The sequence below is a fragment of the Suricata suricatta genome, chromosome 4 (assembly GCF_006229205.1).
Source record: "Suricata suricatta isolate VVHF042 chromosome 4, meerkat_22Aug2017_6uvM2_HiC, whole genome shotgun sequence".
NCBI lineage: Eukaryota > Metazoa > Chordata > Mammalia > Carnivora > Herpestidae > Suricata > Suricata suricatta.
Genome location: NC_043703.1, coordinates 34,178,554 through 34,203,900, shown reverse-complemented (window position 1 = coordinate 34,203,900; position 25,347 = coordinate 34,178,554). Strand labels below are relative to the sequence as shown.

The 25,347-nt window shown below is 33.3% G+C and overlaps 1 protein-coding gene across 1 annotated transcript in view; it reads right to left on the bottom strand.

Annotated features, from left to right (window-relative positions):
* DACH1 (dachshund family transcription factor 1) overlaps window positions 1-25,347 on the bottom strand; it is a gene marked incomplete at its 5' end in the record, with an annotated part of 389,294 nt that overhangs the window by 68,939 nt on the left and 295,008 nt on the right. The window contains 2 exons of the mRNA XM_029938452.1: window positions 10,732-10,866; window positions 14,222-14,357. Of these exons, the coding sequence (XP_029794312.1) occupies window positions 10,732-10,866; window positions 14,222-14,357 (271 nt within the window). The remainder of the gene's footprint in view (window positions 1-10,731; window positions 10,867-14,221; window positions 14,358-25,347) is intronic.

The window sequence follows — 25,347 nt, the reverse complement described above, 5'->3', positions numbered from 1 at the left end:
ACTTACAAAGGTTACAACTTTAACCAGGACTTGAATACAAAAAGATGTAATTCCCGGGCTATGCTATTTACCCCTATACTGGAATGCTTCAGTGATAATTGTTTCTTAGACAAATAAGAAATTATTTTGTGAATTCAGGCTTTTTAACAAGAGCCTTATGTTACTTCTGCCAAAATTGAATAATTAATAATATCATAATTAATAAACAATAGTCAATTATATAACAAATTCAGAGAATATATTTCAAAGAATTATATATTTGTTTCCATGCTCTACTAACAACCTTGAGACATTTAAAAGCTATTGCAATTTTATAATTAACACAAAGATAATATTAAGATGTAAAATTATATTTAAATCTATACTGATATGCTTTAAATGCAGAAAAAAGAAAAAGAAAAATATAGTTTTCTCAAAAAAAATGAAAAGATAGTCCACAAAAACTTCAATTTTGCTTCTTTTCAAATGATAAAACTTAAATATAATTACAAATTTGAAATCTATAGCTATCATCATTTTTTAAATGTATCCTAACCTTGCTTTAACATATCACTAATGAAAAGAAGGTTGAACCACTTATTTCTTCCATAAACAATTAAGGAAGATAATTATTCATTAATTTAACTACATAGCAAGATAGTATAATTTGAAAGTGGGGCAGAGTAGGATGCCAGTACTTCCAAACTTTAGAAGAAAAGAACAGACCGGCAAAAATGTCATAAAAGTCCATTAGTTTTTGCTACTTACCAGATATCTGACTAGAAGAGAAACTCCAAGGTGCGACCTCATAAAGGCGCATACATAATGACACTGAAAATTACATTGTACTTAGTTTTAAAGTAATTTGGCTCTGCCTGTCAAACACGAAATCCATTCTCTACGGTTTACATCACCATAGAAAATATCCTACAACTCCTTCTTCATCCCATGGTCATCCCATGTAAAAACACACTGGTCCTTCAGACAGAGTTACCGGAACAAAAGTATAATTCTCAAGCCAAAGTGAACCAAATTTCATTTTGCAAAAGAAGGCTATGTAGAGAAGAAAATTAATTTATGTCTATTTTTAAGACATGTATTCTACCTTGCATCTTAAAGATTTACAATGGAAATAAATAAAAAATGTCTAATAATGTTTTTATAAATGACTCTTCTTACTCTGGGAATTTAGTAATAAAAGTAATTACAATTTTGATATGAAGTTATATGACATTACAACCTTCATCAACTACTTATCAAAGTAAGTTATCACCTTAAGGTAGAAGCAAGACCAGTTGTTTTTAAAAATTTGGAAACATACTGTGCATTCATTCTTAAACTTGAATCACCTCTTAGGCAGAACTCTCTGCAATTACTTTTAAAAAGCATCTCCATATACAATATACTGCATATAATTAATTCAATGAACTATCAAGGCTATAAAGATTAAATAAGAAAGAGAAAATATCATTAAAAACCTCAGCTACGGTCTAAAAGTTAACTAAGCAAAGTGATCCAGTGAACAATCCTAATTAAAATGCCTGCTACAAACAAAGCTTAGACGAAAAGCACTAAAAACAATTGAATACTTATTTTATTAATCTAATGAATCATGTATCATATCATTACAACTTTGTATATATCATTAATTTCATTCCTTTCACTTAAGCCTTTTATTGGGATTACTTCAGTTATTAGTTAGTCTAATGTATTGGTTACCTTAAATCTGGCTCTACAATCTCTTCTTATCTTGTTGCATAAACCCTTGCGTGTTATTCAAATTGCTTCATTTATTATGATAGCTTCCCCATGTAAATTGTGCTGACTGCTCGCCCTTGCACAGTCCTCATTAGACTAATGAAAACCTTCAAACGAAAAAACTAAACAACCTGCCAAATAAAGGTCTGAGGTTATTATGAAAATTACAACTCTGGGAGCTGGATGGAGCTCTGTTCATTAATTCATGCTCAGCAAATTGCTAACTAATTTAGTTGCACTCCTCTGCATTAATGGATTATTTTATAAAAATGTTTTCCACAGCCCAAGACCTTTGGTGCATGCTTTTGAGAGGCCTGAATTCTAATCAACCTTAACAGTAAATTAGGAATGTAATATCTAAGTAATAATTGGGATGGCATATGGAGGAAAATCGTGTTTAAAATCCCATGAAAGGTGCTTTCGGTTTTCAGCTTCATCTGTCAATTTCACAGTCGTTAAAACAATTGTACTTGTATTCTGAAACTGTAGCATAAGATACTAGAAACAGTGGTCACGTAAAAATGTAAAGTTTAAAATAGGACTTCTCCTTGAACAAAACAGGTTACAATATGAAGAAGTCATCACATACATTTCTAGGAATTGTTAGCCCGAAGGGACAAGATTAAGTGGTAGTAGATAAGGAAAAGTCAAAGGAAAACATTGCGCCAGTTCTCTAGAAGAGGTTCTAAAAATAGGTTCAAAATACGATCAGGTTATTATGCATTTCATCATAATCACCATGAATGCCATACCAACCTTTGGTCTAATGTGTCATATAAAATCCTCCAAATTAGTTCCAGTACCTTTAAGATTTACCTGAGCTTTGCTATCATCTTATGGTTCCTGCAAACGAGGCTGAATGAATGTGTTAAATCAGTCCATCAAGTTGATGGAGGAATTCAAACTGCTTCGAGCACAAGAGACAAGGGGGCTATTACTCTGCTTCTTAACCCATAACACAGCATTCAAAGGAAGATCACTTCGTCATCTATCAAACGAAGGTAAAGCGGCATGTGTTTGTGTCTGTGCAGGGGCACACGTATGCACATGTAAAAATATAAAAAAAAGTTTCAATAAAAACAGACTGTGCGTCTTAGGCAAGATTGAAAAAAGAAATTTTTAAAGAAAATTCTTTCCTGTTTTTCTGTTTTTGTTTAGCTACTTAGCAGAGATTCTAATTTAATGGCTCAGATTAAAACTCTTCAAAATATTAGGTTGATATACGTAGCACTGTAGATATTCTATTGTTTTATTCTATAAAAACAGTAATATCACACAAAGCATTTCTGTGGAAACGCAGCATTCATATGTTGGTGTTAGTTTAGATTTAAAAAGTTTAACAAAGCTCTCCAAGTCACTGAAGTTTTAATGACTGTTTTGGGGGTACATTTCTAACTATGTTTACTCAGGGAAGAAAGGAAGGTGTCTTAAATACATATCTGTCCATTTACAAAATAAAATTGTGCAAAATAACACTAGTGTCAATTCCTCTAAAAAATACTGGAGGGGCGCTTGGGTGGCTCAGTTGGTTGGGCGTCCATCTTTGGCCCAGGTCATCATCTCGTGGTCAGTGAGTTCAAGTCCCACACTGGGCTCTGCTGATGGCGTGGAGTTTGGAGCCTGCTTCAGACTCTGTTTCTCCCTCTCTCTCAGTCCCTCCCTTTCTCGTGTTCTGTCTGTCCCTCTCTCAAAATAAGAAAATATTAAAAATAATAACTATAATAATCATATTGGATTGTAAGCAAATATTTCCAAAATGAAGTTTCCATTTGGAGTAAATTCTCAAATAAACACATTGAAGGTACACATTACACATGTACGCATAGACTACTTCCACACCAGACTATGTAAAATTTTAACCTGAAACTAGCAAAACTAGAATTCCAAGGTTAAGGCAATATGAAAATAAATTGCAGAATAAAAATTTAGAGATAATCAATTAATTCAAAAAACTACCTGATGAAGGAAATAAAATGAAGGCATTTACAATGATTCATAAATAAATCATTACATGAAGGAAGTTTATATGTGGAACTAATATGTTAATAGTCTACCAGTAATTTACTTTCTATTTCCCTTTAAATGCTATAAAATATTAACTATTGGAATAACTATGTAAAAATATTTCTTAAACAGTGAGGAAGTGAGTCATGCCCATCAAAAGGGCTTAAGAAAATAAAGCAGAGTAAGTGGAATAATTAATAGTCTATTATGGATTTTCCATGAGGAAAAGCCATTTTATCTCACTACAAATTAAACTACCACAAATAGGGGCACCTGGGTGGCTCAGTCAGTTAAGCGTCTAACTCTTGATTTCTTCTCAGGTCATGATCTCATGGTTCATGTGATCGAGCCCCGTGGTGGGCTCTGCACTGGCTAACAGTGCCAAGCCTGCTCTCTCTCTACCCCTTCCCTCTCTCTCTACCCCCTCCTCTCCTCGCAAAGTAAATTTTAAAAAATTAAAAAACTACTACAAATATATATTATTTATATAATGTATCCCAAACTAGATACTCTCTATTCTTTTTTGCATATAGTTCATGAAAATCATTGTGAAATATTAATGTGATTCAACTTCCTAGGTATCCAAAAGAGTTACCAAAACCTAAAGTTTGCAAGTGTCCTGAAGAAGACACTGAGGTTCTGTATAAATAAATGGCTCTATTTCTTTTAATGATATCCATATAAATTATATAATAATTAAATTATTAGAAAAAGTAAATTTTACTTTAGGTAGAATTAAAATAGCTTATTTTATAAGTGGCATGTGTGGGTGGATCAAAGATGAAATTCTTGTCCATCAGAGAGGATTTCATCCTGATTTGGGACCTTTTCTCATGTGGCCCATCCATATATAACACCTAGTATCTCCTATGCTTTATGTGTCAGTCATACTTGCATCTCCTCAATACATTTATCAAATAAACTCAGGGTCAATAAACTTGTGTTGAATAAGTTAAACATTTTAATATTATAAAAATTTATTCAGTCAGTTACCTTCACAATTATTGGATTAGAAAATAACTGATTAGCATATTTTACTCCTTTTTCCCATCAAGCTGTCACTTATTACAACGTTGTCATATGAAATCAAAACATTCCCTAAAACATTGTGGCCTCAATATCCCTATTTAGGGTCAACCATAAATCACAATAACTATGATATTATTAATTGTAAACAGATAATATTCTAATTCAGTGATTCACATGTATATTTTCTCATCTAGCAAATCAAACCACATACCCATTAGCTAACTTGATACTACTACTAATGTCATGGAATATTTAAATAGGTCAAACACTCCAGACATGTATTATCTCATTTAACTCTTAAAAGTAATTTACTGTACCCACTAATGACAGACTCTGCTGGGTATACAAAGATGATGAGAAGATATAGATTTTGCCCACAAGAGTTTTGGGCTGAGCACTAATGAATAAGAGGAATATACAACCCAGGTTAAAAAAAAAAAAACCTGTAACATATGGGAAAGGACAGAAGATGTTTGAGAAAACTAAAAGTTCAGTGGGACAGAACAGTCAGCAAGTTGCACAGGGAAAAAACTAATACATGTTAAAACCCACATTTTATAGCATTGCCCACTATTACAGGTATTTCATAGGATTCACACAGTAGGATTTTCTTAAGTTATCATTGAAGTGTTACAGCAAATTCTCGAATTTATTAATTCATGAAATTATAAACCAGCGTCTACATCAAATTTCAGCTACGATCTTACTTTGCATGTGAAATCTGCCATCTGCTTCACAAAGAGCTCTGAAATTCAGAGAAATTTGTTGTTGTCTAGTGTTATGAATCATGGAATTAAAAGTATCATTATTAAGTTCAATACCTTTAATTCACATGCTTCGAAATTGAAGGGTAAAGTCACATTAGTAAGTGTTTGAAGAGAATATTTTATAAAAGACTTTGAGAGATGTCAGGAGAAATTTTATCTTAAGAATAAAAGTGAAGGAAAAGTTACACTGTTGGAATTTTAAAATGAAAATACTCAAGGCCCTATATGTGTGTTAACATAATCAAAATACAGAAATTTCTAAAGAAAAGGGGCTTTTACTCTATACACTTTATATAGTAACACGAGATACTAACAGGTTTAAGATTTATGATACATGTGTATAAAATAAAATAATATTTACTATTAATTACTTTGTGTGATGTCAATCTAGAATTTAAAAGATGGCTATTTTTGAAGACTCAATCCTAATTCAAATAAAATTAGTATTTTTAAACATTGAGAAATGTGCAAAAGGAAATATCCTTCAAAAAATTATTACCGCAAACTTGAGAGAGAAGCGATGACATAGTCATTAAAAAAGATGTTTTGTAGGAGAATAATTTACATGGTTGGAGGCTAAGAATAAAACATTAACGAGAGAAAATCCCCATATGACCAGGTTGCTAACTAATTTTTTGCTTTGAGTGCCTTGTCCTTAAATTAAGAGAACGAAAAGAAGCCTTTCATACAAGTGTGTTAACCATTGGAAATCTAGAGCATGGCCAACCAACCAAAGTATGCCCTGTGCAAATCCCCTGTGTTTCCTGCTTCTTCTTAAATTATTTCTGCGTCTAAAATGGCATGAGTCACCAATGAAAGTCCTCAAGAGCCACCAATGAAAGAAAGTTTTCATATGAAAAGACTCAAATATAGGGAAAATTAGGATACACATTAAGAAAAAATATATAGCAACATAGAGAGAGAGAGACAGAGAAAGGTTTTGCATTTTATCTGGTTTACTATTCTGGCATTTGGTAAATATTTACCAATTGATTATGTCATTTTGGCATACTCAGCCCAGGACTGAAATACATTAATACATAATAGTTCAACTATACACACTTAACTTCTCTATAAGTGGAAAAGGCTGATATCATAACCTTATCTGTATATTATATTTACTTTTTGCACATATGCAAATTAGTTTTTTTATTAAAACATTAAACTTCATAATTTACAAAAAATGGTATAAACATGGTCAAAAATGTGTTGAAAATAGCAATTTGGGAAAAAAACAAGAAACACGGTATGTATGAGAGAGTAACGTAAAGTAGCATCAATGGACAAATATGCAGGGAATAGAGAGGTGCAACGTAAAGGAACAGCGAGTCTGTTTCCACAAAATTTAGACTGAGGAAAAAGATCAGCAATGATTTTACAATACAGAAAGCTCTAGAGAACCTGGAATCTGTAAAAGTTAGAAGACCTAACATTGGTTTTGAAACTATGAGCTCTAGCTTTCCTCAGCATGTGTCTTTGACAAAGTTCTTATCTGAGTCAAAGTTTATAATATCAAAAAGACTTCTCCTTAAACTTGGGCTTACTGATACATTATTCTGTCTATCACTTCCTGATATACTATACTAACCTGGCTTTCATACTTATATTTTGAATGTACCTTACACTCTTCCAAGTTTCAAAAACCTATTAGTGTTTTTCGTTTTGAAAATAAGGAGTGAATGTACTGAGTAGTTCGTACTTCTGCATTCAAATGCCTTCAGTTAATGGTCATTTAAATATTCTAATAGATTGGGGTCGATAGCTTTTTAATATTAAGATTTACAAGTGCTTAAATGTTACTGATGATTAAGACTTTAGACCACAGTGATTCTCAGCATACAAATTAATTTCGGTATCCATTTTTAAAATCAATGTTTTCTAAAGAATTATTATCTTTTGAATGATTTAAAGTGGTAAGCAACAAATTACATACAGAAGTTTGAGCCTAAAATGACACAAACATAAAATTAATTTCTCTAAAATGTCTCTAAATTAAGTCACTTGTTTTAATACAGATATGTGTAGTAAGAAAGTTACAGAGATAGTATGAGGCACATGATAAATGTAGTCATGAAAGAAAATAATTTTTAATTTAGTAGACTCTATCAATCTAGAAAGCTATGAATATTTACTATTAATTCAGTATGCTGAAAACTAGATAAAAGTGAGAGTGTATAAAAAAGAGCAACATAAAACAGTTCCTATAATAGTATTAATATCGATCACAATTTTTATGATCATATACGTACATTTGATATCATGAGCTCAATGGTAGTTTTACATTCCTAGGAAGAATATTAAAATAAACATTTATTTTCCATTATAAAATATATATTAAAACACTGGAAAACCTTTGGATATAGTCAAGGTATTTATTCTGACAGCAAAACTTCTATACAATAAAAAGTACCATTAGCAATACAGAAAGTTCTTGTGTAGAGTCATCATCAGAACCTTCTACTATTTCACATAAATATACTTTCTAAAAGTTATATAATTACACCTTTTGTCATCCTAATACTCCTTAAAGAGTATACTCTTTGTACTTGTTTCCACTTTCATTTATTATTTCTTAGAGTCTCCTAATGATTTAGCCCAGATCAGTAAGGTTTCATCGATTGCCTAGTAATGTAATATACAGATGACTGCAAAGAGTTTATCATCTAGTATTTGGAGCAGACCAATGGAGAAATAACTTCCAAACAAAAAGGCAAATATTGTAGTGAAGATTTTTGGAGCAGGCCTATAGGAAAAACAGAAGTGGACTTCCTCAATCAACCTAGTATGGTATTTCAGGAAAGGCTCCATGGTGGTAAAATTGTAATAATAATTTTAAAAATAGACTAATAGAGGGGTTCTTTGGTGGCTCAGTCGGTTAGCGGCCAACTTCGGCTCAGATCATGATCTCGCAGTTCATGAGTTATAGGCCCATGTTGGGCTCTGTGCTGACATATCAGAGCCTGGAGCCTGCTTTGAATTCTGTGTCTTCCTCTCTCTCTCTGCCCCTTGCCCACTTGTGCGAGCTCTCTCTCTCAAACATAAATAAAAATATTTAAAAAATAGACAAAGAGATAGAACTCATGACTCATGAAAAAAGTAATAGATATGGAAATAGATAAACTCAACTTGAAGCATCAGGTTGTGCAAAGCTGTCTACCAAAAATTCCAGTGCAACTCACTATTGCATTCATGTTACTGATCATGCCTTCTGTAGTGTTCTCAACTCACCTTTGGGCTTTGACATTTTACACCCAGCCCTTCTCCACTCGGTTCTGTAAAAGAATTAAGTCCTAATATCCTGACATCCATTATATGTCATAGATTAACTTCCCCCTTATGCATTCCAAGTGACATCAGCTATATAGTATCCATGGGAAAATTGAGAAATGAGTCACTCAATCATTTTCTGTAGGACTCTCTTCTTTCACAGACCCCTGATGGAGAATGCCTGCATATCCTATACTATGAATTCTTATATTTAAATATTTTTATTTAAAATTTACATCTCTTATGAAGCTTTATATTTTCTCTTGATGCTAATTTTTATAATATTTTTACCAATAAGTTTTGATCAAGTATAAAAGGTGTATGTCAAAATATATGAAGGTACAATATATAAAAAACATTTTTATTCATTGCTGAATCAATTTGTGAAAAAAAATAATTTGTGAAAAAATAGAACTAAGTACTTAGAGACCGTCTAGCTCACTGATGCATTGCATATAGTCCATCTGCTTAGGAATAGCATTTGATATCAAATTTCCAAATTAAAAATTAAAAATTTGCCATAATGGTGCTCTCAATTATGCCTAGATTTTGACATCTTGGCACCTAGAAAAGATCATCATTTTCTCATTGATATTCCATAATGCAGATCATTGAATTTGTAGAAAGAATGTACTCTTTTCCCCCAAAGGCTCAGCATGACTGTTTTTATGTTGAATGGAAAAAAAGTTTCATATAAGCACTTTTACTTTTTGTGAATAGTCTTTTTCTAAAAAGTTGCCCCACCTTAACTTGGTCTTTCTGTAATCATTTCTTTTTGTTTGATTATTAAGTACCAATTTTATTTCTTTTCCTTTTTGACAGCTAATTGTGCTTTTTGTATATTTATGTTTTCCAAAAAATTAATCCTTTTCGTAACACTGATTATTGGTATTCATGTCAAAAGACAGTCAAAGTGCCACTCTATATATTTTTTAAATTTTTTAAATATTTTTAATTTATTTTTGAGAGAGAGAGAGAGAGAGAAAGAGAGAGAGAGAGAGAGAGAGAGAGAGAGAGAGAGAGACAGCATGAGCAAGGGAGGCTCAGAGGGAGAGGGAGACACAGAATCCGAAGACAGGCTCCAGGTTCTGAGCTAGTTGTCAGCACAGACCTGATACGGGGCTCGAATCCACGAACTGTGAGATCATGACCTGAGCTGAAGTCAGACGCTTAACTGACTGAGCCACCCAGGCTCCCCAAAGTACCACTCTATATTCATAAAATTTAAAAATATTAAATTAAAATGAAAAAGATGTGGAAGGGCTTTTATAATCACAATTTAAAACTTACTATTTGAAACTCTAAATTTGCATCTCCAGCATAAATTTTTAACATGCATGCCAAAACAATATTAAAACTTCTTAAAAGTATTTTAGGAAATGGGACATGAAAATACCAATATCTGCCTGTGAACATGGACTACGGTGATACAAATGAAATACAAATAAGAAACTTTCAGCTTTACACAATCTGGGCTTTGTTATTTCTTACATATAATTTTGAAAAACCACTAGTACATTGTTTGGTAAGATTCACTTCTATTTCCTGATTAATCCAGTGATCATGTATATTTTAAACCAAAATAGTCATACTAATCCTTCTATGTTATTGTAGCTTTATCAGGTAAAGAAAAATGACAATTGGCCCTAGTGACATTAAGAAAGACAAATGGAAGGTCTTTGGAAACTCAGTGATAACAAGTAAAATAAACTGTCCACTTTTTTAATGTACTGTAAATTATCACCTACCTGTTGTAGATCTTCATTCATATTCCTTTTTTGCTGCAAAGACTTAAAATTTGCCTAATATTGTAGGTTTTATAAATGTTTATATGCCATCTTTTGTAAGACTGAATCACCTTATTCTGTGATTAAAATATAGTGCACATGATGAACAGGAAAAACAAGGCCACAAAATCATATATTACCTTTTTCAATATGCATCCTTTTCGATTCATGTCCCATATCATGACCAGCCAAATCTCCCTCTTTGGGCCCAGGGAGGACGTTTGGTGATAAACCCATCAGCATCTGGTTCATGGACAACCCATTCTGATGGACAGCTGTCAAGCCCGAAACAAAGAACAAAGACAAAACACCATAACACACTATGTTCAAACAAATTAATTAAGTTCATTCGGACTCAAAACTAAATAACATATGATGGTCTAAGTTGGTATTATAATCTATCTCTAAGGACATCAAGAATTGATAACCATGATAATTCTTAAGAATAAGCAGGAACACCTCGGTGGCTCAATCATTTAAACGACTGACTTCAGCTCAGGTCACGATCTCATGGTTTGTGGGTTCCAGCTCTGCGTCGGGCTCTGCACTGACAGCTCAGAGCCTGGGGTTGGCTTCGGATTGTGTGTCTCCCTCTCTCTCTGTCCCTCCTTCTCTCTCTCTCACTCTCTGTCTCTCTCTCCCTCAAACATAAATAAACATTAAAAATTTTTTAAAAAGAATAAGCAGCAAAAAAGTGGAAATAAAAATATTTTATCTTATTTTTATTTCACAAAGAATATAATTTTTTTAATATCTGGAAAACTTTTGAACCACTAGAAGCTGTTATCTTTCAACAAGTTAAGGCCCTAAATAACTGCTTCAATATTCATATTCTATTCTTGTCAATGAGACACAAGGTTTCGTAGATCTCAAAGTACGTCTTTAAAATTTGGATTTGAACTCAAGTGCTCAGTTAATATCAAGTTGTTGAATGATTAAAAATGATAATTGCTTTCTTGAACTATTGATAGCAACATGTAACTACTGAAATAATAAGGTAGGTGACAAAATACCCTTATGATTTTTAAACTCCAGTCAATAAATTTCTCAATAAATTGCCCATGAAAATCTTAGCTGAATACTTATTCCATAAAACTTACCTTCTCTGAAAAAAAGAGATTATTTTGAAAGTATCATAAAACTATATTAGGAATTATCATTTGGAAATCACCAGAGCAATAATTGTGTGAATGAAGAATCTTCAGCAGGTGATTCTGAAAGGAGTGGAGTGAAAGTTTGATGAAAAATATAATATTCATGTAGTCTTAATGTATTTCCTCACAAGACTTATTATTACTTATTATTTACAAAGGTTTAAAAAAAGTAACTTTACAGTAGAGAAATCTAGTATTTACCACCTTTACCAAGAGACAGTTATGACAACTATGGGAAAAACATAAGTCTCCTGGAATGATACATCAAGGAGTGTTATCCCGCCTCTGTGATCCTTACCAAAAATTCATAACTTAAGTCTAATCATGAGAAAACAAAAACATCCAATCTGAAGGAAGTTCTAATAAATATATGGCCTATATTCTTTAAAAAATCTCCAGATACTGAAAGGCAAAAGAGACTGAGGAACTGCTCCAGATACAACAGACTAAGGGAATATGACAAGTAATTGCAACATGTAATCCTGGACTGGCTTTTGGACCAGTAAAGAAATCCCTGGCTATTAAAACTATTAGTGATGAAAAAATAAAAATCAATATTTGTGAAAAAGTTGTTGAAATTTGAAAAAGACTTACAGATTAGAGAATGGCACTATAATAATCTTAACTCCCTGATTTTGATCTTTCCTCTGTGGTATTGTAAGAGAAATTCCTTCTTTCTAGAAAATAAACAATGATGTATGTCATAATGTCCATGACAGGAACATTAAAGCGCCACTACGCCTTTATCGAGGTCTCTCTCTCAGATACAATGATGACTGGGTGAATCTCGATGATGAGTGTGAAACAACTTTTGTATTGTTTTTGAAATGTCTATCTTAGTCCAATTTTCAAAAATACATTTATTTGCATATATGTGTATGTGTGTGTATGTATGTGTGCATGTATTTGTGTGCATGTGTATGGATTTCCACTTGGATAATCATGGTAGTCCAAGCATGCAAAACTTTCTCCTTTGTTCTATCAAGAATAAAAATAACTAGAATGATGAATTTAAAACATGAATGTATGACAACATTCTTTCAAATTGTTCCCTATCTGCCTATAATTTCCACTTATGTGTCATGAAAAAATATTTTGCTTTCTCTAGGACAGTGCATTTCAATGATGACATCTTATGAAAGCATTACAAATGAAATGAATATGCATTATAAAATTTCTGATTCTAATGTCAGCAATGCACATACACATACAGAAAATACTTTATATGAAAAATGGTTTGAACCAAACCAAACTTTGGGAACCAGAGTTTGCCAGACCCAGGAAATGTCATTGGTTTGGAATGGTTATCAAATGTTATATTCACTTTTTAATACACAATTATTATCAACTCTTACAAATTAGGGAACTATGTTTAAGACAGGCCAAATCAAGTATTCATATTTAGAATTATGTTGAAATATATAATTATTAATAATTAACTACTTTGTAAGTAATTGTATTACGTAGAATTTAACCTAGTATTTGTTATCTATCTCAATAACATTCATATTAAGGATTTCTGCTTTATGCAAACATTCCTTTATGATTTTTATAGATACTTTGTAGCAAATGTTTTTCCTAATATAAAAGTATTCTCTACAACCAAATAACTTCAGGAAGTTGCGTGTAATTAGATATAGTTCATACTACAAATATGATTTCTTAAAATAAACTAAATCCTGGAAAGGATACAATGGATATTGACTTTGTCAACCAACATAGTCACTGTTAATACGTTCATTTTATTGGAAAAACAGTATTAGATTCTTAACACAAAATACAGATATAAAATAACCAGTTAATTAAATGGTATTTCTAACTTGACTCTTGATAGTCTTGGTTAAATATCTAAAAATATTATCATGAAATGAAATAGGGCCCCTGCTCTTTAGAATTTAGCAACAATAATATTTGACAATAATATGCATTTTTGACTTACTAATTCAAATGCGAAAATTTAAACAATTTAAAATTCTTCTATTCATTGATCGTAAGAATGCTTAGGAAATTTTTAAAAGACAATTGTATTTACTGTCCCTTCTTTTCTTTCTCTTTGTGGATATGTTTCTCAACCCAAGGGTGAATTTTGAAAATTGATAAATTTCAGGAACGGGCTGGGAGTGGGAGAGGGGAATAACGTCAAATAATCCCTCAACCTTATACCCAGCCACTAGATAACTGTGAGCTGGAGGTGTTTACTTCAGAAACTAATCTGGAAGGTTACTTTCTCTGTTTCATAGCTCAAATCTTTATGTGTGGCATCAAGGAGAGGGAGTTTATGTCAGAACCTGTTAATGTAGTACCATACCTCATGATACTGCAAACTGGGAAACATAATTTTGAGAGATGGCTATTGCTACAGAGCTTCAGAACATGATACATCTGAGATCTATTTGGAATGAGGGCATTTTGATTAGAAAAGCCAGCTGCACCTAATAAAGTTTAAAATGGTGACAAGTAAAAGTATGAGACCTACGGATTCTGTCCGAAGAGCTCTCAGTCCGCGCCGGGGAGCTGGACACGCTGCTGCTGCGGTGTGATGATGGGTGGCTGCCGGGCCTCCGGCCCTCCTCCAGGGAGGGGGCGGGCGAAGGGCTGTCCGGGACGCGCTCCTGGGGCACCAGGGGAAGGAATTGGGGGAGAGAAGACGTAAATACATGGGACTGGACGTGCTGAACGTGGATTTTCGGTAATGCAGGACTATAGAAATGTACAGGAAATAAACTCTTCTTTCACTGACATCTTAACCTTTTACTTGAACGAAGCCAAAGTAGGGAAGACTAGTTAGCAGACTGGGTTCTACAGGCAAGCAGATCAGCAAATTGTCATACCCTCTTTGGATTAAAAAAAAAAAAAAGTCAGAGAAGACAATCCTTTTGTTTTTATTTTTTAAACTTATTTATATATAAGCTGTATATATTTATCTTTATGTGTGTATATATATATACGCATATATACACACACATAGAGAAAGAGAGAGAAGGAGAGAGGACAGAGAGAGAGAGGGAGAGAGATAATCCCAGCAGCCTCCACACTGTCAGCACGAAGCCCACGGTCAGCATGGAGCCCAACATGGGGCTCCATCCCAGGATCTCCCTGGATCACGACATGAGCTGGAATGAAGAGCCCAATGCTTAAAAGACCCAGATGTCCCGGAAGAGAACCATTTTGGAGCCTGTTAGACAACAACAAAATAACAGAACAAAGCAGGCTTCAATTCCAGACAATTATCAATTTAAAGAAATCTCTCTATTCTATTGCTTCAGCAAGTGTCTAAGGATCATTCAGCATACAAATGATCAGTGTGACAGACCATAATAATAATACCAGAGGAGGTGTTAACAGCTATTTCACCATGGCACTGCTCTGGACACACTTGGATGGCCACATTTTAAGGCATCATAGAAATCGATTATTATTTAACATTGGGATAATTTTGTTTGATTCTAATTATTTTCAGACTACTTCCTTCTCCTACCTCCAATTCAACCACATACATGTATTAGGGGAAATTCATGACATTCATATGAGTTGTAGCCCAGAGAAACTTGGTATTGTGTTTCCTGATACTATTCTCTTAACACGTATGTCCCATTCCATATCTCCCCTGCCAAGTCCTTAACCTTCCCGATTACACTGATGTGCAAATATATCATGTAACTGTCTCCAATGAACTGTTGTAGAGTTACAGTTAAGTAGATACCAACTTATTAACATTTTCTTCTTTGAGCATTTAGATATTTATACCTTCAGATATCAAGACACATAGGCATTGAGGAAGTGTCTTTTCCATTATTAATAAATATTTGAACAGTTAGAAGCAAACCACACATGTAATAAATTTAAAAAAAATAAATCCTTATTCAGGTGAAAAATTTAAATACTAAAAGAGCAGGCTTTAAAAATTTTTAAAGAAAAAATGTTCTAAAATATAACTAACTTGAAAGAGGTCAACTGACCATGAGAATGAGGATGATGTGTATCTTTGGTCTCAGAGGCCCCATTAGTCTGGTTAGGCCTCATTAGGATGGTTCTCGTGCCTGCTTTACATTAGAATCACCTGGGAAGTTCCTAAACATGCCTGTGTCTGGGCTTTTCACCCAGAGATTCTGGCTTACTGAGGATTAGTGGTTGTATTGTGTCCCCAAAAGAATGCAATCCTGATCCCCAGTACCTATGAGTGTGACTTCATTTGCAAAATAGTTTTGTAGCTATAATTAGTTAAAATGAGGTCATCCTGGAGTAGGGTGGCTTTTAATCCAACAAGACTGGTGTCCTTACAAGAAGACATTGTGAAGAAATGAGAGAAAATGTCATATGACTATAGACGCAGACCTGGAGGTACTAAGAATGCTGAGATTTCTGGCAACCACTGGAAGCTACGGAGAGGCAAGGAAGACTTCTACCTAGATCTCAGAGGGAGCCTGGCACTCCTGACATCTTGATTTCAGACTTCTGGCCTCTAGAAATGTGAAAGTATACATTTCTGTTGTTTTCAACCACCCAGTTTATGATCTTTTGTTACAGCAACTGAATACACTGATTCGGAAGTAGAGCCCAGACATCAGTATATTTTAAGACTCCAGGTGATTTTAATGTGCATTAAATTTAAAAGTGAGCACCACTGGTCTCAGACAGACCTCTTTAATTTTTCAATCCTGAACACTGTTGCTAAACATCATCCACAGATATGCGAAGGCTTAATTTTTGAAAAAGCATGACAAAGAAAACAGAAATAACCAGAGAAAATAATCAAGCCCTTTTCCAAAATTCATGCCTAAACCCAGGTTCCCATTACATATATTCCATAGAATAAAAAAAATTCCCATAAGAAACTTCATTTGTGAGATCTATCAATACTGTAACCAAAACAAAGGGAGAAAACAAAACCAACAAATAAAAACCAACTAAAACTTTTGGAGAGTTGCAATACATATTAGAATCTTGTTGCAAAGATAACATTTTGAACTTTGGAAACTTTTGAACTAATCTAAAATGTGTGGGTTGGTTTCTGTAAAGGACAATTAAAACCTCCCACAGGAGAGATGAATTATCAATATTACATTATATAACACTAGCCCTTTACCTTAATTGATTGGAGGTTAAGTGCTCTATTATCTACAAACAGCAAAACTGACTGGCATCTAGGTAAATGTAAACATCACACAATCTATTTTCCTACCCATGTCACGTGGGGTTGCATTTGAAAGACCAAAAATAAGCTAATGAGTCAGAGAGAGAAGTGGGGGCAGAAGAAATAGAAAGACATATCCCCTCAATATTAAAATTTACAGTTAGCTTGTTCAGGGAAGTTTATTACACATCATATATTTGTTATAGTAAAGGATACTAATATAAGATGTATCTAACTGCAATTTGGAGAGTACAATATTTTGCAATTGGGGCTCCTGGGTGGTTCAGACATTTAAGCATCTGACTTCGGCTCAGGTCATGATCTCACATCCTGTAAGCTGGAGTCCTGCATCAGGCTCTGTACTGATGGCTCAGAGCCTAGAGCCTGCTTTAGATTCTGTATCTCCTTCCCTCTCTGGCCCTCCCTGCTCACATTCCCTCTCTCTCTCTCTCCCTCTCTCTCCCTCTCTCTCTCAAATATAAATAATAAAACATTTAAAAAAGAATTTAAAACATTTTGAAATCTATGTCTCAAATAACCCCAAAATGAACATATTATCAGTTATTCTTCCAAACTAAATAAATCAAAGAAGGTATACTTCTAAATGATCTGAGTTCTTCAGATCACACAGCAAACAAATAACCTAAGTTTCTAAAAAAAACAAAAAGATACATGATTTAAAAGAATAGAGAAGTCACATCTGGATGCTGAAAGTTACTTCCTATCTTCTAATTATAATTTAAAAATCAGCTGGTATTATAAATCCTTTTCTTTCTAACATTCATTCCTACCCTAAACTATGCAGCAAACTATGTTTTTATTAAGTATTCAGTTTGATGAGTTCAGTCAAGATCTAGAACAACCCCATAACCCCAGAAAAATGTCTCATGCCCTTTTCTAGTCAATTCCACCCGATTTCCATAAACAACCACTTTCTGAATTCTATCCCCATAGAGTATATTTGCTGGTGGTAGAATTAAAAAAATTAAATCATATAGTAAATTCTTTGGTTCCGGCTTCTTCACAATAAAACGTTTTTTGAGATTCATCCCTGATATTGCATGAATCCTTAATTTACTCTTTTCTACTATTGAATATATTCAACTGCACAAACATCCCACAATTTGTTTCCCCTTTTCCCCCCAAAATGGCAATAAGATCATGTACTTAACTGCTTGAAAGAACACTGAGCTTCATGAATCTTTCAAGTGGCTGTTCAGATATATCTTAGAAGAAGCATTCTTCATCCTTCATGTATCTTATTGTATAGAATTATTTTATAGTCTGTATAAATGTATTAATAAGTTATGCTACAGCTAACTGCATAAATGATCAGAGATACATGAAAAGGAGTCTAACTGATTGCTAAGAACACGAGTTTGTCTAAACTTTAAAGGTCAATTCCTCATACATCTGGCTTTCACACACAAAAGTACATGGTGTGTATATATATTTTAATGTTTATTTATTTTGAGAGAGATAGATAGAGAGCAAATGGTGAAGGGGCAGAGAGAGAGGGAGACAGAAGCACAAGCAGGCTCCTCACTGCCAGCACAGAGCCTAATGCAGGGCTTGAATTCACGAACCATGAGATTGTGATCTAAACTAAAATTAAGAGTCAGATGCTTAACCGACAGCCACACAGGCACCCCAGGAACTTTCTGTATTTTTAGTTGACATAACTAACATTTTCTAAATTAACCATCCTATTTTCTTCAAAAAGTCATTTTCTCAATGTTAATTCATCAATACATTTTCATATTTCCCATAATAATTATGTAAGTGCTCATATATGCAGTGGCACACGTTTGGATGCACAAAAATAAACTGAAACCTTGAAATAAACCAATCCCTCTAAAGTCATTTTGCAAGTCTGAGTTTTCTGTCATAATAGGTTTCTTACTGGTGCTAGTTAGAAAGCATGGGAAACTGATTTTTTTCCTGAGATATTTAGCTCATAAAATACTTAAATATTTAATGCATAAAATTTTGGCAACAATGATTATGTCATTAAAATGATAATTTCTTTTATTTTCCACATAAGTATAAAAATTATTTCATTAGTGAATATACATTTAACTGTCAAAAGCTTTCCTTGATGATTCCTTTCATTCATGCATTATTCACTTATTCATTTATACATTCAAAATACTCTAAACATCATATACTAAACCAGGTAAAAAATAAGCTGGATTTAAATCTAATGCAAAATACATCTTAAAAGCATAATTGAAGGCTTAGAAAATGTAGGTGAAGTTGTATTTAATTTAGCTTTCGCTTATTTTTACTTTAATTATAATTGTTTGTCTAAGAACAAAGGATACAAAGACAATACTTAATACTTTGATTTAAAGAAAATATTTTAATTTATGCAAATTTTTATTATTTAAAAGCTAAGTATTCAATTGAAACTTTCTGTAAATTGAGACACAACATATTCAGTCATTTCATTTAATGTATAATTTCAATCTTTGGAACATGATGTATTGTTCTTTGAAGAATTTCATTAAAGTAAAATCCACTGAGCAAGTAAGATTTGAATACATTGTTGCACAATAAATTAATTTATTTCAACAGCTTAATTCTTTTATCATATTTATATGCTTGCCTTTCCAGAGTATGCTATAAGATGGAGAATAATGGAGACAGTAAAGAATTGCTTAGGAGAGAATCTCATAATTATTACTGAAACAAAATAGATAATGAGTTTTATTCAGACATAATAAGAAAGAAGCAGTTCAATGTCTATAGGGAAACTATGTAAACTGGATTTATCATTTCATTTGTGTAATACCCTTTAACCTCCAAGATGGGCCTGAAGTAGGACAAAGAGGAAGAATATTTAATTTAATACTTCAACACACTGCTTTATAGTCCTACATCATAACTTCACCAATCAATAAAACACAATCCTTTCCAATGTTCCATCTTTATAAAACCAGCCACAATAATAAATGAAAATTTAGGAGGAATACCCTCTCTCACACACACACAAAAAGGTCATACTAATAAACAAATGGTAGCAGAATAACAATAAAGAAACAGCTGCACTTATTGCCTCTGGGTAGAACAAGAAATATTAGTCTCCAAGATAATTCAGAATCAAAGGTGGAGTTCAAAACAAAGTATTCTAAAATTCTAAAATTAAAAGTTTAAAATGCTCAGTATTACACACGGTGCAGTTGAACGTTTAAAAATTACATTGTCACAGCTGCCTCTGTCCATTATATTTTATCAACTGAAAATATTTTCTTAGCATAAGTCTAAATAATCAAAACTCAATAACAATTTATTTCTCTCAGGGATTATTTCACCTAGCTTCATGTTGTTCTCTTTTTAATTATGTGCATTTTCATGTTTATCCGTTAGAGATTCCATCACTGACAATGTAGAGAGAAGATATTTCTAACATTAAATGTTATCATGATGTAACTTTTAACTTGCAAAATTGAAATTGACTAGCACTTTATATAACCCAAACTCCAGAGCTTTAAGAAAACTCAGACCTATTCATTTATTCAAAGAATATTTACTGAACATCTAATATGTGCCAGTGTCCTACGCTCTGGTTATATATAAAACTAAGCAGAATTGATGAAAATCCTTTCCTTCACGGAGCATGTTTCATAAACCGCCAGTAAATGTTGTTAGTGTAGTCCAGAACCATGTATGTACACTGATTAAGTGTGACATCTAAATTTCCTTGTTCTGGAAGAATTATCAGAGAAAATAAATAGTAGAAAGGGGATTCTGGATGCAGGAAAATGTTTTAAAGTACTTCTAGAAGACACAGTAAACAATGCTAATATACTTGGTAGAGGATCAGATCAACACCATCAGAATTCCGTGACTCAAAGTTCTAAATTGAGGTTTCAAGGGATATTTACATAGTTCTTTTTGTTTGTTTTCATCATGATACACAAGAAATACTCAACGTTGCTAAATGTAAAATTGGTAGGACCATGAGTATTATCATAAACAACTTAGTTTTATTCTACTGTCTCTTTGAACTTATTCGGGTGGGGGGTTGGGAAGACTATATTTTTCCCTGCACCTGCATGAAAATTCAGGTATCCGCATAATTTCAGACTACTGTTTTTTTTAATATATCAAGTCCAACAATTACTTCAAACAACAACATATAGTCTTGGCTCAGGGATTATAATCCATCCCCATGTAATACTAAATACTGTCGTCTTAATTAAATATAGGACTTCCTCCTTTCACACACTCAAGGTAGGGGGAGCAGAGGAAGGAGAATGAAGAGAAAAAGGCAAGTTACTGACTTAGCCATCGCTGCCATTCAGTAACTGGCATCATTCTCTCTGCGCATGATGTTTAAACCCAATTTTTAGCTAGTTAAGGCACTGTGTATGTTGTTAGAGGGTTATTACTGGTCCTATGCCATTCCTTAAGGGTGTAATTCATCTCCATGTTCCTCAGTCCCCTAAATGTCCTACATAGTTGAATCCGGATGCTTGATTTAAGTTGAGTTTGGAGTGAGACTACTTCATAGATGGTGATGCGTGCCTCCATCAGAAACACAGTGTCTGCTTGGCTGCATTTTCTGAAGCCAGCCCCCACAGATGATCATGGTCTAGACTCCACTTCTTTGGGACTGGGAATTGGTGACATTCTAAATATACCATTCCTTATTCATTTTTTGGCCAGAAGATATATATAGCCAGAAAAATTCCCCTAGTGAATTAATGTTTATCCTGAGAAACAGTCTGTATGGAAAATTAAGGAAAATGCTTGATGCCACCCCTTTATCCTTTGCTTTTGTCCTTTAAAAACATCAAGTCCCTAAAATTCAAAGGTAAACCATGAATTCATTTTTTTGCATGTTTACAAACTCATGGATTTAACTGTATGTGATTTGTTTAAATACACTGATGTAGGGTATATTTAGTGGTAGTTGTGTTTAATACTTTTTTGTGAGTATCTTTTTCACATTTAATATCAACACCCAAATAAACATTAAGAGAATATGCTTAACTACTTCTCTAACTCCAAGTAAAAATGATCTGAAATAACATTTTACATGTGGAAAAATATGTCTAAAAGTAATGCATACATCTACTGTTATTTATGATTGCCCCAAAATAAACTGTTCTGTATCTAGAAACAAGCATGAGGGACATGACATTGCTCTAGGATTTACATGTACTTTGGGAATCAGGTCATTCTGGCTCTAGTTTTAATAATATTTAAAATTTTAAACTTCATGCACATAAAGTCTTATTTACTAGTAGGACTTTGAGGACCTGTTTTGAAGGAAACTATTAGAGAATAGACATTTTAGACATTGCACTTCATTTTCTCAATGTTTAATTCTTTAAATGAAAATGTCATAAACTGTCTCTGCTTCCCTCTTTCTCTCTCTCTCTCTCTCTCTCTCTCTCTCTCTCTCTCTCTCTCACACACACACACACACACACACACACACAAACATACACACACACATATAGTCAAGAGGAGTCAAGAGGTCAGTGGAGAAAACTAACAAATGTAAATCAGATTCCTTGCCCTTAGAAACCTCTGTCATGTGGTATAATTGAGGGATGTTTATTCAAGAATGTAGAATAATTTGAATGTTGCCAAATTTCTCAAAAACAATTGTAAACTATCCCTGAAAAAACCCCCAAAATTTGAAAAAAATGCATTTAAAAATCAGCTTTGCATACCGATGCACTACAGAATTCCCCAAAAGCAAAATGCAGCACTTCTGTTAGGTGAAGAAGCCTGGGCGAGAAAGAAAGTACTCACCATACAATTGTGACCCTAATTCAAAAGCTTCACACAAATCTCTTATTAGATTCTAGAACTTATTTTTAAATAGATGAATGTGAATATTTGAGGAAAAAAAGGGGAGAAGATAATGTCAGTGTACAAAAAGTTCAAAAGATGTTATAAACACTAATGTAATCAGTGGGGCAACCTGAATAAGTAGGAATGTCATTAACCCCATTGCACAGAAAAGGAAACAAAGAGAGATATTAAGTAACTTGTCTGAGGTCACATGACTTAGACATAGTAGAAATGGACTATAACCCCAAGAATTCTTCCACTGTAATCTATGTTTTAAACCACTAAAATATACTGGTTTTTTTTATTTTTTCAACAAGAACCATTTTTTTTCTAAGTCCTTATGATATCATTGTGAATTTATTAAATAAAATGTGAGAAAAATATTGATTCATTCAGGGAGATTTGGGGTTACTTGATGAATGATACCTAAAGAGAATCAATTAGTAGAACATTTCAGCCTATTAGGAATTCTCTAATGACAAGAGGAATTGATCTCTTGATTTATACTGTTTATTTTCCTCAGTGATTTAAAGTAATACAAGTAATACATCCTTTTACAATTTGGAAATGATACAAGGATTGTATAAATAACTAGTATGATAGTTTAGAATGTTTACACTCAAAAGTACCTAAAGAAAAGGCTCCCAGTTATGAGAGGAATAACTCACAGAAATAAAAGGCACAGCACAGGGAATGCAGTCAATGATGTTGTAATAGTATTGTATGGTGACAGGTGCTGGCTACACTTGTGGTGACTGTAGCATAATGCATAGAGAAGTTGAATCACCATGTTGTAGCGAAACTAACATAACATTGTGTGTCAACTATGCTTAAATTTAAAAAGTTAAGTATCTAAAGAGTCTAAATCAGTGGACTGGGAAATACACTTAATATGGATAAATGCAATTTTTAGTAAAAGTAAAAAAAAAAGAATTGGCTAGGTACAATTTCATTGAAACAGCATGAAATGTACTGCACCACACATTCAACTAGCAGAACAGTTTTATGAATTCTGACAACATCTATAAACTATTGTCCACATTGAGGTTTATGTTAGTTCCAGTGTGTCTTCACTACCCAGTTCACTCTAGAATATTGTATGGGAGGGACTGGGCAAAGGGGGGTGATTTTTCAAAAATGGTCCACCAAGAAGCTTGATGAGGAATGGTCAAAAGAAATTAGAATATTTCGTCTGGAGGAAAGAAACATACAGGTACTACAGTGGAGGATTTATATATTTATATACACACAGAATTCATAGACCGTTCTTCTTCCAGAGTATAATAAACTTGAAGTAGAAGCTAATGAAGTCTTCCTTCGTTTTTGAATTTGCTGAAAAGAGAATAGGCTTTCCACAAAAGCTTCGATATATGAAAATGGGTAGGGGGATGCAAAAATTATTTTGCCAGCATGGGGAAAGCTGGATTATATAACATCTGACATCTTAAGTCTCTGTCTCTTTCATAACATTCACAGAATATTAAACAGTAAAAATATATGATTCTCAATGATACATAATAGACTAATACAAAGCCTATAATAATTTACTATATTCTTACAGGCAATTGGCTATTAGGAATTCAAATTAGAATTATTGTCTAAACAGTATATGCCCATTTCCTCCTCAAAGTTATCTTACTAAAATATTTCCAGTAGTCCAAACCAATCAGCCAGAGAAAGTCTAAATTTAATACTTTGGCAGACTCCATCATGAAGGCTTGCTTTTTAAAAGCAAATAACAATGCTACAGTGGTACTGTCTTTATCTCTGTAATTTTCTTTTCCTCATTCCCTTTAATTTCTTTTATTTTTCAAAGCCAAAACCTATGGCCTCCATCACGTTTGAGAGTTTAGTTTGAGCCGCCTCAACTATCCACAGTCTAAGATTCACACGGGTTTGAGTTTATTGTGGTTCTAATGTAGGTACTAGCAATTTTTTTTTCTGTAAAGAGCCAGTTAGTCAATACTGTATTCAACTCTGCTTTGTATGTGAAAGTAGCCATAGGTGTTATATATAAAGAATGTAGCGAAGTGTCAAAACCACTTCATTCAGGGATACTACAATTTGAATTTCATATAGTTTTCATGTGTTGTGAATGATTGTCTTCCTATGATATTTTTCCTCACCCACTTAAAAATGTAAAACCATCCTTAACTCACAGTCCATGCAAGAATGGGAAGCAGGGTGAATCTGACCCATGGACGATAGCTTTCGGACCCTGTTCCATTGCATGTACTGGTGTGCACATTCTCATAAATAGGTTTTTGAGAAAGTCCTTGGAGCTCCTTTACCTCCTAGAGACGGGTAATGACACAATGTTTTAAAAATTTGTAACCCTGAGAGCATTGTTTTCACCTCCCTTCTGTCCTATAAATTCTTATTGCCATTTTTATGTAGGTTGTTTTTATTTTAATTCTTGTCATTACACTCAAAAAATGCAAATGGTACACTCCACCACATGGAAAACTCCTCAACCTTCTATTTTCCCTTCAAAGGCTATTTCTCTGATTTTATCATTCCTTCAGATGGAGGAAATCTTCTTTAGTATTTAACATTTCACTTTTAATCGGTCTTCATAATTAGAATCTTTTCCAGCAAACAAAGTTGCAAGCACTATTCTAATTGCCCACTTGGGTCCTCTACTATTTAATGTGACA